Below are 11,941 nucleotides of genomic sequence, written 5' to 3' on the forward strand. Positions count from 1 at the left end.
ATGAGAGAGAGTCATTCATCAGCTGCCTCCTGCATGCCCCCCACTGGGGATCAAGCCTGAAACCAGGGCATGTGCCGTGACTGGGAATCAAACTGTGATCTCCTGGTTCATAGGTTGATGCTCGACTACTGAGTCACACTGTCTGGGCTCCATCTCTTTTCTAATCAGACTAAGTTAGGGCAATAAGACCCATTTATAAAAAGAATGGCCTTCAGGTAGCAGGGCCATAAATGTAAACAGAAGGGAATGTTAGTCTTAGTAGGCAGATTGAAAGCACCTTATATGATGGTAGCTATAGTTTCCCCTTTGAAATTGTATTACAGACTTTGCAGATGCCCCATTTCCTACTCTTATTTATTTTTAAATACAGGTTACAGCATCAAGTTAAAAGGCATAATCTGATAGTGGCTTCATATGATGTTGTGAGGAATGACATAGATTTCTTTAGGTAAGAATTTTTTATTTTTTAGAAAAACTTAATATCAAATTTGGAGAAACTTAGTATTTCCCTGCCTTAAAGACTCTTCATATAGTTCCTGACATACAGTAAAAATGCTAAATTTTTTTGTTTATTCTCCCTTAGAAATATTAAATTTAACTACTGTATTCTTGATGAAGGCCATGTCATCAAAAATGGAAAAACAAAATTATCAAAAGCAGTGAAACAACTGACTGCTAATTACAGGATTATTCTTTCTGGAACGCCAATACAGGTAATTATTTACTTTTTTTTTTTTTTTAGTATTTGCTAAGTGGAGAGAAAGCTTAGCATTGTCAGTGAATTAAATAAGAGGGTTTTTTGCCCGGCTGGTGTGGCTCAGTGGTTGAACGTCGACCCATGAACCAGGATATCAGGGTTCGATTCCTGGTCAGGGCACATGCCTGGGTTGCAGGGTCAATTCCCATGGGAGTGTGCAGGAGGCAGCCAATCATTGACTTTCATCATTGATGTTTCTCTCTCTCCTTTCCTTTCCCTGAAATCATAAAAGCATATTTAAGGGAAAAAAAAATGAGGGTTTTTATTTTATAGGAATAATTTCCAGCAATTATCTTCCTTTTATAATGGTTCATTTGGTACGTAGCAGTATCTTAGCAAACTAAGTATTTAAAGTCATATTCAAAATACAATTTTAGGCTATATAAATAGCCTTTGGACAGACTTGTGTCCAAAGTCTGGGAGACATTAGACTCTCTTCCAAACTAGCAGTTCTCCTTTTGTAATATTAACACCACAGTCTGATTTAACATTGAAAGTAGGAATACCTGAGGTTAGGAAGTAGTTGAAGGGAGGATATTATAGAAGTTTATCTTGGGAAAGGAAGAAAATAGTTGAGTACTTGGATGTCTTCAGGTAAGAGAAATTGTGTTACTTCCAGAGGTTGCAAATGTTTACACCTAGCTTGGATAGTCCACTCGGATGGGAAGATAACCTTCATCACTCCAGTTAGTGGGAGGGTAAACAAGTGACCTCTAAGAGTTCCTCCAACTCTGAAATAATTGATGTTTTTATTTATGTATTTGTTACTTTTCTTTATTATAAGGGTTAGAGTTTTGTCCATTAAGTGAACACTGTGGATTTTAATAACCGTGAGAGATAATTACAAGCATTTAAAAATTTAATACAAGTTTTTAAAAGTACCTTTAAAAGGGAAAAAAGACTGTCTAGGCTTGAATTATGAAGATTTATTTTGTTCCAATTTGAACTTACATGGAAACTTCACAATATTTTTATTAAATAGGTTATTGCTTTCACAATAAAAGAGGGTTTTTGTTTGTTTTTTTGCTTAAAGGCAATCTTTTTTCCCCCTCATACCCACCTGAACAGTTTAACTGTGAAGTTGTGAAGTGGGTTTCTGCACCAAAAAGCCATGGTAGCCCAGAGTTGGGGGGTCAAAATTAAGTGGGAGTTGAAGGGTGTTCATATGGGAGAGCAGCCTAGCATGGTGGTGAGCCTGAGCAAGGTGAGGGGGGCATCTGGAAGGGTTAAGGGGTGAAATGGTACCTTAAGATACACCCATATTGAGAAAGCATCCCAAATGAAAACGTGTTTTGTTTTTCATGAAATTTCAGAATTGGAAAGAACGTATGGCAGTTCTTTGTGACCCATAAATACTCAGCAGACTTGAAATTCCTTAAGTCTTACTGTTAATTTGAGTATCAAAGTTAAAAGAATTAGAAACACATTCTTCATCATTTTGCTCTTTTATTTACTTTATGCCACCTGTAGGATTTAAATATTATAAACCAAGGCTTATCTGGTGTAGGAGACTTGAAAATCTCCTCCCAAATAAGATAATTTTCTCCAAAGATGCTGACCGGAAGATTACACATTAAAATATGGACTTATACCATATACCTAAAAATGTGATAAAAATCTCATCTATATCGTCATAATGGGCTTTTTTGTTAATGTTTCATTTTTTTAAGTGTAAGTAAATCATCCCAGTACAAAAGATAACTCATGTTCCTTTCTTATATTCAGAACAACGTTTTGGAGCTGTGGTCATTATTTGATTTCCTCATGCCAGGATTTTTGGGGACTGAACGCCAGTTTGCTGCTCGATATGGTAAACCTATATTAGCAAGTAGGGATGCTCGAAGCTCCAGTCGAGAACAAGAAGCAGGTATGAAAAGCAGACATAATTATATTCTTTGTGCAAGTGAATATAATTTATTCCTAACTTTTTTGAGCCATTTTTTGTTATTATTAACAAGGTGTCCTTGCGATGGATGCACTGCACCGCCAAGTCCTGCCATTTCTTTTGAGAAGGATGAAAGAAGATGTTTTGCAAGACCTTCCACCCAAAATTATTCAAGACTATTACTGTACTCTTAGTCCTCTCCAGGTTAGGAATCTGGTGATTATGGTTGTTGGTGGTATGTTTACTAGTAGATGCTTTGACTAAGCCATCAAGTATTGAATAAAGGGGAATAGCCTTTGGCTTTATCACTCTAATCTAGCTTCTGCTTCCTTAGATTTGAAGAATATTCTGTTTCAAATAGATATAGATAAGACCTAAGTGAATCTATTTGGATATGTGCATTTTGAATCTAGGATTAAAAGGCAAAATTCAGTATCATAGTTGCTTTCTCATGTCTAATTAGTTGAAAAGGTTATAAGGTTAAACTGATGAAGAAATGTTTATAAAGACCAAAAATCTGCCTATAATGTCTTATCCTCACAACATTATAGGTATCATCAGTCCCCATTTTTACAAATAAGAAAACTGAAGCTCAGAAAGTTAAGCAACTTGCTCAAGGTTATATAGCTAATATATATCAGGGCTGAGTTTCAAACCTTGGGAAGTGGGGACCTCATCCCTTTTAAAGTATTATTGCATTACCAGTAAATTTTTGAAATAAATTTTGGCTTCTGCACAGTTCTAATTTTGTACATACAGAACATTACCAAAGGAATTTATTGTATGCCTTTCCTTGTGTAGTATTTTGTAAAGGGAAACTGTCCCTTAAAGGCCATGTCTTACTAAGACACTTACAATCAGAATTTTGTTTGAATATATACTTTATGTTCCAGGTTACTATTCATCAGTCTGTTTCAGTAGTATGAGATGATCAAACGAATGAAAGATATATAGACACACCCTACAAACTTCTTTCCCCCTTTAGTGTATAGACAGTTAACCTGTTAGTATTTATCTATACAACTTGAGTTTAGTGGGGAGGATACTAATCTAGATGCTAAGAATTCCGTGATCATTTATATTATCTACCTCATCTCTCTGGGCCTCCATTCCTTATTTGTAAAACTAGGGTTAATATTTCTTGAAAGGAATATTTTATGGGCAATGAGATGAAGGCTTTTTAAAATGCAATAAAAAGGTGCCATGTGAAAAAAGGCTGTGGTGATATACTGGTGATATTAAAACATAAACATAAAATACATTTAAGTTGTCTGGAGGAAGGGAGCTTAGGGAGGCAAGTGACATTTGGCTTTAACTTTCATAGGTTTTTATACTGACTTCTGTTATTTAGCATTCTAGATTTTCTTCCCTTTTGCATTGTTTTAGCATGTACAAGCAGAACCCAAACCCCAAGGGTAATACTTTAAACTTGATACGAGTTCCCCTTCTAGGCAGCGGTATTCTTTTAAAAGTTGGTCTCTCAGAATATACCTATAGAGTCTTGATCACATAACTCAATGTGTTATATTTGTTTTCTAAATGTAATTTTAAAGGAATTTACTAAAGATGCAGTGGATTATCTGTAATCAATAGCAAAGTATAGGTGTCATAATTTATTTTCTTTAATGAGGGGTGATTTAAATTACTGCTCTTACTGGCCTTTGCTAGTTATTTTCAACAATTGAAAATATACTTTCGGGGGGGTATTTTACAGGTTCAGCTATATGAGGACTTTGCTAAGTCTCGCGCCAAGTGTGATGTTGATGAAACCGTTTCATCAGCCGCACTTTCTGAAGAAACTGAAAAACCAAAACTTAAAGCTACGGGCCATGTATTCCAGGTATAGATTATAGTCTACTTTTTAAATGTTGCTTAAGAATGTTCTTCAATGCAGCAGATTTTACATGGTACACTGAAATATGGATTTAAATTTTTTAAATATCATGTGTTCACTCTTGAAAATAGGTAAAAGTACCAATCTATTTTCATATTAGTAATTAGTAATAGGTAATTTAATAAAATTAAATTTAAAATGTAATATATATTTGTTTATTAAATGTTTAAAAGGGTTTTAAAATAATCTTTTGCTTTCCATTCAAAAAATATTGGAACACCTACTACAAGGCAATTTTTCTAGGCTCAGGGGTTAATTAAAGGAGGGGATAAAACAGACTCCCTCCCATGTAGATATGAAAAATGAATAAGTAAAATACATATTATGTAAGAGAAAAGGCAGAGTATGGGGTTATACAGTATAAGAAACAGGGTAGGTTGTGATTTTTTTTTTTTTTACTATATATTTTTTAATTGATTTCAGAGAGAGGAAGGGAGAGAGAAAAATACCAGTGATGAGAGCAAATCATTGATTGGCTGTCTCCTGCACGCCCCCTACTGGGGATTGAGCCTGCAACTAGGGCATGTGTCCTGACCAGGAATCAAACCTGATTGATGCTCAACTACCAGGTTGTGATTTTTAATTGAGGGATCAGGGACAGCCTCACTGAGAAAGTGACATTTTAGCAGAGATCTGAAGGAGGATTGAGGCAAGGTAGATATGTAAGGGGAAGCGATTCTGGGCAGAGGATATAAAAATTACAGAAGTCCTGAGACATGTTTCCTATTGTGCTCCCAGGGGTAGCAAATGAAAAAGACATGGAAAGTGTCAACTCACTTGTTTTCCCTTTTGAAATATTCTACTATATAAAACCTCCAATACATTAAATACTGTAAGCATTTTTAAAGATAGAAGAGAGAAAAGGTGGTTGTAAAGGCTTGTACCTCTCCCACAATTTCCATCAAAGTACCCAGTCGTCTCTTGAGCCTTGTCAGTGGAGCTTGCTAATACAAGTCTCTGTACCAAGGGTGAGATACAAATTATCACTCAAGTAAAAGGCAAAAGAGAAAGGGTGTGCCTGAATCAGAGAAAAGAATAGATTCTATAGGGTCCTGCTTCTCAAACACAGTCACTTGAAATAACCACCTAGCTTCCCAACCCCCCACCAAGGACCTACTGAACTGGAATACTATTTAGAGGGGAAGGATTTGCAGATTTATCGATCCTCAAGTTTTTATACCCACTGATGTCTGAGTAACCCTTCTTTGGGAAATGATGCCTGGTTCCAGAAGCATCTGTAAGCATTATCAGGTACTTTGAGTGGGAAAGGGTTATCTATAGGAGCTAATGAATAAAGCCTCTTTCTGCCATGAGAAGCTCATTTTCTAGTGGGGGATACAGAATAAACTACAGTTTACACAAGTTACACATGCTCTCAAAAATAAATACAAACTGTACAAGAAACAGATGAAGGCATTACAGATGAGATATGAACTGGTTCTTGAAGAATGAGTAGTAGTCGTCAAAAGGGAAAGAAGGGCATTCTAGATAGAATACAGAAGGGAAAGATACTGAAGTATAAACATTTGTGACATGTGGAGTGGACTTGTATATATATTTTTCCCCTTTTAAAGGCATTACAGTACTTGCGTAAACTGTGCAACCACCCAGCATTAGTCTTAACACCTCAACATCCAGAGTTCAAGAGTACTACTGAAAAACTTGCTGTTCAGAATTCTTCTCTTCATGATATTCAACATGCCCCTAAACTCTCAGCTTTGAAACAAGTAAGTAGGTCTTTTAAGGGTTAGATGTTTTAAGGGTTGAACATTCCTGATCTATAATACTAGGTAAATTTGCATTTCCAATAGATTACTGATATATTTACCACTTTTAATTTTTTAATTTGGTTAAATTTTGGTATAGCTTTTTAAAAAGTTGTGCTCAAACACAGCCATGCCGGCCAGGCATGGCCCAGGTTATTTCTAGCTATACTCATGGAGGACTTTTCTAGAACCCTTCTTTTCCATTTGCCCAGTTCTTTACAGATATTCAGAGTAAAGGTTCTGTCTGAGAACTAGCTTGCTTTCTTTTATTTAAAATGTCTGTTCTCTGAAGTAGAGGAGAAATCTTATTTGCATTTAAAAAATCTGGCACTAGAAGTAAAGAAACATGTTTATCAGCAGGTAATAGTGCAAGAAGTGTTTAATATTGCCAGAGTCAGAATTTTAAAATTTCAGTAGAGTTGAATAAACAAACTCCAGGTAACACTTCGGTAAATAATAGATTCTCTCTGACTTGGCAAACATTTTTTTTAGGGTAAAGTTGAATTTGATTTGATGGTAAGTTCACTACAAACCTACTGTATGAATTAGTTGCCAGTAAATAAAGCTAACATGATGTTGGTGGGATTAAAGCAGTGAAATGGCCAAAATGAGGATATCATAGTTTCACTGTATTTTATATCAAATTTTGAGTATCATTTATAGTTGGGGCCACTGTAAGTATATAACTATAATAAATCTAAAAACCATTTTATATGAGATATAGCTTGAAAAACTATTGGTTGCCTACTTTTACGGAACACCCGTTTAACAGTTGATTCTTTTTTCAAGTTGCTGTTGGACTGTGGTTTGGGAAATGGCAGCACTTCAGAGAGTGGCACAGAGTCCGTTGTGGCCCAGCACCGGATCCTGATCTTCTGTCAGCTTAAAAGCATGCTTGATATAGTAGAACATGACCTTCTCAAGCCTCACTTACCTTCTGTCACTTACCTGAGATTAGATGGAAGCATACCTCCTGGTCAGAGGCATTCCATTGTTTCACGGTAAGTGGCTTCTAAAACTCTTATAAATCATGGCTATAGTCAGCATATTATTACTTACATAGAAGTATTTGCCTCATGAAGTATTTTCTTTAAAAATATGGAACTACCCTAGCCAGTTTGGCTCAGTGGTTAGAGTGTCGGCCTGCGGACTAAGGGTCCTGGGTTTGATTCTAGCCAAGGGTGTACCTTGGTTGCAGGCTCGATCCCTGGCCTTGGTTGTGGCGCGTGTGTGGGAGGCAACCAGTTAGTGTGTATGTCTCTCTTCCTTCCACTTTCTCTGAAAAGCAATGGAAAAAAATATCCTGTGTGAGCATTAAAAAATAATAAAAATATGGAAAAAAAAATTTTTTTAAAAACCAAAAAATAAAAATATAGAACTACAGAAAAACCATTGAATAAATAGTTTAAGTTTTAAAAGAAGTGACTATATTAGGTAAGCACTTTGAAGGGTATGAAAGAAATTTAAGGCATCAATGAAAAATAGAGATAACTACATTTTACCTCACCTTTCTGGGGGGAGTTGGGGTAGGAAGAAGCAAAAATGTAGCTTAGCTGAGATCTATATCCTGATCTCTGTGCCTCTAATCTGGACAAGTTGGAAGCTAGCCGAGCTAGCAAGCAAAATTAGTGAGCACAGTATTTCCTAATTGTGGAAACACTTAGCACCCTCTGCTTTAGAAATAACAGATATCTAGATTCAGATTCCTAGGTTCTGTCCCAGACTTGTAACTTCAAGAGTGAGCATTTTTAACAGGTACCTTCGAGATTGTTAGGAGTAATACAGTTAGAGACCCATGATTGGGCTTTGGAGGCAGGCAGACTGAGGTTTAACTCCTGATTGCTATTTAGGCAGTGTTCTCTTGGGCCTATTTATCACCCAAAGAGCCTGAGTCTCTCTAAAATGACACAATGATAATATCCTTGTAGAGCTGTTGTAACACTAAAATAGCATAATGCATAAAGTACAAAGCCCATTGCTTGACTCAGTGGGATGTAATAAATGGTAGGTTGGTAATGTTATTTTTTTCTTTTTCCTAGAAGCTACTAGATGTCCTTTAAAGTTTCTGACATGTTCTAAAATACATTCTCTCTACTACTAAAGATGTTATTTACAGGGTGGGGCAAAAGTAGGTTTATAGTTGTTTGTATGGAAATAATACAAGAATAAACTTTTGTACACTCATGACTGTAAACCTACTTTTGCCCCACCCTAAATATTAAAATATGATAGTTTGATATCAAGTGGTCACAGAAGTGTCTATATTATGGATTTGTGAAGAAGTATTCTCACTTGTGTTCTTTAATTTTTATTAAATAGTCCAATTTCTATTATGTGGGTACCTTAGAAAAAAATGTACTAATTTTCTTTTTAAATATCTATACCTTTAGGTTTAACAATGATCCATCCATAGATGTTCTTTTACTTACAACTCACGTTGGCGGCCTAGGCCTTAACTTAACAGGCGCTGACACAGTAGTATTTGTGGAGCACGATTGGAATCCCATGCGTGATCTACAAGCCATGGACCGGGCCCATCGCATTGGGCAGGTAAAAAGTAACCACTCACGTGTGTTAACCTGTGAACTGGGAAAAACACTCCTCAAAAAAGACAGGAATTGGTTTAAATTCCTACTCTGATGTTAACAAGTGTTTGATGTTAGGCAAGTCACAATTCTGTGGCACCACTTCCTCAATGCATTAAATAAGGTGACTTGGCCTAAGAAAACTGGGACACTGTCCATTCCTAATATTCTGTGATTCTCTGCAAATATTTTAAGTTCATGGGGCCAGATAAAGAAAACTCCATAATAATTAGATAGTAGTTAAGTATGCAAGCCACCTGAATTGGTGAACCTCAAACCTGTCAATTTATTTGTGCTACAGTTGCTTAACTTCTTTTTCTTACTCAGAAACGTGTGGTTAACGTGTACCGATTGATAACCAGAGGAACATTGGAAGAGAAAATAATGGGTTTGCAGAAATTCAAGATGAATATAGCGAATACAGTTATTAGCCAAGAGAATTCTAGTTTGCAGAGTATGGGGACAGATCAACTTCTCGATCTGTTTACACTTGATAAGGTAAAGAACTTAACACAGTTTGCTCTATCTTTAATGCATGCACAGACTTCCTGGGGATGCTTGTTGAAAGTATTGAAGGGAATAACAAAAGGCATTCACTTTAGTATCAATAGTATCAGCTGGACAACTTTTTGAGGGAATTTTTGACACACAGATAAAACTCTCCAGGATTCTAGGGGATGTTTGAAGTTTTGGCTCTGATTAATGTCTCCAGTGTCTTGCCCTGAGATTTCTTTCCTTAGTCCTTTCCTGCTAAAGAACATCTCTCACTGGAGTTAGTTAAACCGGGATTTGTGTTTCTTGCCCTGCCTCCTGTTAACTGGTGACCTTAGGCAAGTTAACTTCTTTGAGCATCTACACCAGGGGTGGGGGACATCTGGCCTGAGGGCCATAGAAGTCCTGGGAAATCATTTGATCTGGCCCATTTGGTTAGTTAATTGTTTGACTGAATATAGCAGGCTAATTTTTAAGTTGATAATTTTGTATTGCCCACGAATGATGTTATAAATATCCAAATGGCCCTTGGTGGAAAAAAGGTTCCCCACCCCTGATCTGCACCCTTGGGCAAATACCAATGCCTATATTACTAATAGTTGTGAAGTTAATATAATTTATGTAAGCACTTAGAAAGGGTATCTAGTATAGATTCTCAGTAAATAGTAGTCACTGTTGTGGGTGATGGAACTAGTACACCAGATAATCCATAATCAAAGAATGCATCATCTGGAAATATTGGTTAATCTAATAATGTAAAACTAATAAGGTTGGATTTAAAGTCCTGCCCAGGTTCAGAAAATCAGCTGCATACCCAGTATAAATTACAGTGAGAATTGCCTTAGATAATATAATTAAACTAGCTGTAATAACAGAATTGTAATATCCAGATCTGAGAAAGTAGTTCCACTATACTATGTGTATTCAGCCACATTTAAAATATTATGTCTGGTTCTGGTTGCTACATTTTAAACAGTAGTAAGTCCCTGAGAGATGGCCAGAATGGAGGAAGGTTCTTCAATCATGTTATGTAAGGTAAGGTTAAAAAAACACACAAGACGTGAAACCTAGAAAAAAGGCTGAAAGAAACATGGATTGCTGTTTTCAAATAACTTTTTATTCTGTTTGAAAGAATAGTCTTAGTGTGACTTTTAGCAAGGAGAACTGGACTTGGGGATGTTCCAGAAGCAAGAACTATTGTTATAAAGGATCCTATTGGGACAGCTAGGAAAATTTGAATATGGACAATATGTTAGGTTATTTTAATGTATCAATTTATATTAAATTTTCTTAATTTGATCTTTGTACTTTGGTTATGTAAGAGAATGTCCTTGTTCTTAGGAATACATGCTTATTCCTATCGGGATAAAGGGGCATAATATCTACAACTTACTCTTGAATGGTCTGGATAAAAAGCTGATTATTTAACTATATATCTGGCTCATACATATTCATATATATATATTATACACACAGGGGAGAGAGAATGACAAAGCCAGTGTGACACAATTAACAGTGTGTTCTTTGTAATGTTCTTATAATTCTGTAAGAATTCTTCTCAAATGAAAAACTTAAAATGATAAATAAAATCATTAGTCCTGTGAGAAAATAGAATAAGCTATCTTATGAGATGAACTTACCCATCACTTGAACTATTTAACTCTGTTGAATAAGTGCAATATTAGAACAAGTATGATATTTTAAAGGAAAATCTCATTTTTGAAGTTAATCTTTTTGCAATTTTTCTTTAAGGATGGCAAATCAGGAAAAGCTGACACCTCTACTTCTGGAAAAGCAAGTATGAAATCAATTCTTGAAAACCTGAGTGATCTTTGGGATCAAGAGCAATATGAGTCCGAGTACAGCCTGGAAAATTTTATGCATTCTCTCAAGTAACTATCAAATGTTGTTAATGCAATTGCTGCTAGTTCGGTTACATTTCTGCTGATATTCAGCAAATTTCAAAGTTTATGGTGAACTTTTAGCTCAATGTGTAAATAGATCTGAAGAATATTCAGCATAATGCTGGTTCTTGTTTCACTGGGGGGAACAAGTTATTCTAAAATATTTGCACTGTATTAAATTTAAATGTTAATGTGAAATGGTTTAAATTTTACATGCTGAATAGCTGCAGAGCAGAGGAACCAAACCAGGTTTACATGTGCTACCATGAGGTGTTCTTACTGGGAACAAGCCTCCTATTTTACATAGTCACTTTGTACAGAATGAATATCCAGGAGTACTTCAGTGTTCATGTACATTTTTTCTTTTAACTAGAACTCGTTTTTACAAATGATTAAAAATAGGGCTTCTTTTTTTTTTTTTTTTTTTTTTTTTTTTAAATAAAAGCCTTAATGAGCCATAATTTTAAGAATAGTGACCATAATATTGGCCACTCTTGGAACATGGAAATCTTAGGCAATGAATTGAACCATGCCCTTGGTGGAAACCTTTATATATTTAACACCATTTTGTCAACTTTTAAAATATATCAGCTATTCTAAATACAGGGAATGGTCTATTTAAGGCTATCATAATAACATCCTATTAAGAGGGTGTGTT

At 35.6% G+C, this 11,941-nt stretch overlaps 1 protein-coding gene across 1 annotated transcript in view; it reads left to right on the plus strand.

Annotated features, from left to right (window-relative positions):
• BTAF1 (B-TFIID TATA-box binding protein associated factor 1) overlaps window positions 1-11,711 on the plus strand; it is an 83,415-nt gene extending 71,704 nt beyond the window's left edge. Inside the window, exons 29-38 of the mRNA XM_016220768.2 lie at window positions 371-448; window positions 584-713; window positions 2,483-2,624; window positions 2,716-2,846; window positions 4,357-4,482; window positions 6,111-6,263; window positions 7,092-7,303; window positions 8,693-8,852; window positions 9,215-9,385; window positions 11,132-11,711. Coding sequence (XP_016076254.1) covers window positions 371-448; window positions 584-713; window positions 2,483-2,624; window positions 2,716-2,846; window positions 4,357-4,482; window positions 6,111-6,263; window positions 7,092-7,303; window positions 8,693-8,852; window positions 9,215-9,385; window positions 11,132-11,275 — 1,447 coding nt within the window. The 3' untranslated portion in view covers window positions 11,276-11,711. The remainder of the gene's footprint in view (window positions 1-370; window positions 449-583; window positions 714-2,482; window positions 2,625-2,715; window positions 2,847-4,356; window positions 4,483-6,110; window positions 6,264-7,091; window positions 7,304-8,692; window positions 8,853-9,214; window positions 9,386-11,131) is intronic.
• Window positions 11,712-11,941: the final 230 nt, after the last annotated feature.

This window comes from Miniopterus natalensis, chromosome 14 (assembly GCF_054644295.1).
Source record: "Miniopterus natalensis isolate mMinNat1 chromosome 14, mMinNat1.hap1, whole genome shotgun sequence".
In the NCBI taxonomy this organism is placed as follows: Eukaryota; Metazoa; Chordata; class Mammalia; order Chiroptera; family Miniopteridae; genus Miniopterus; species Miniopterus natalensis.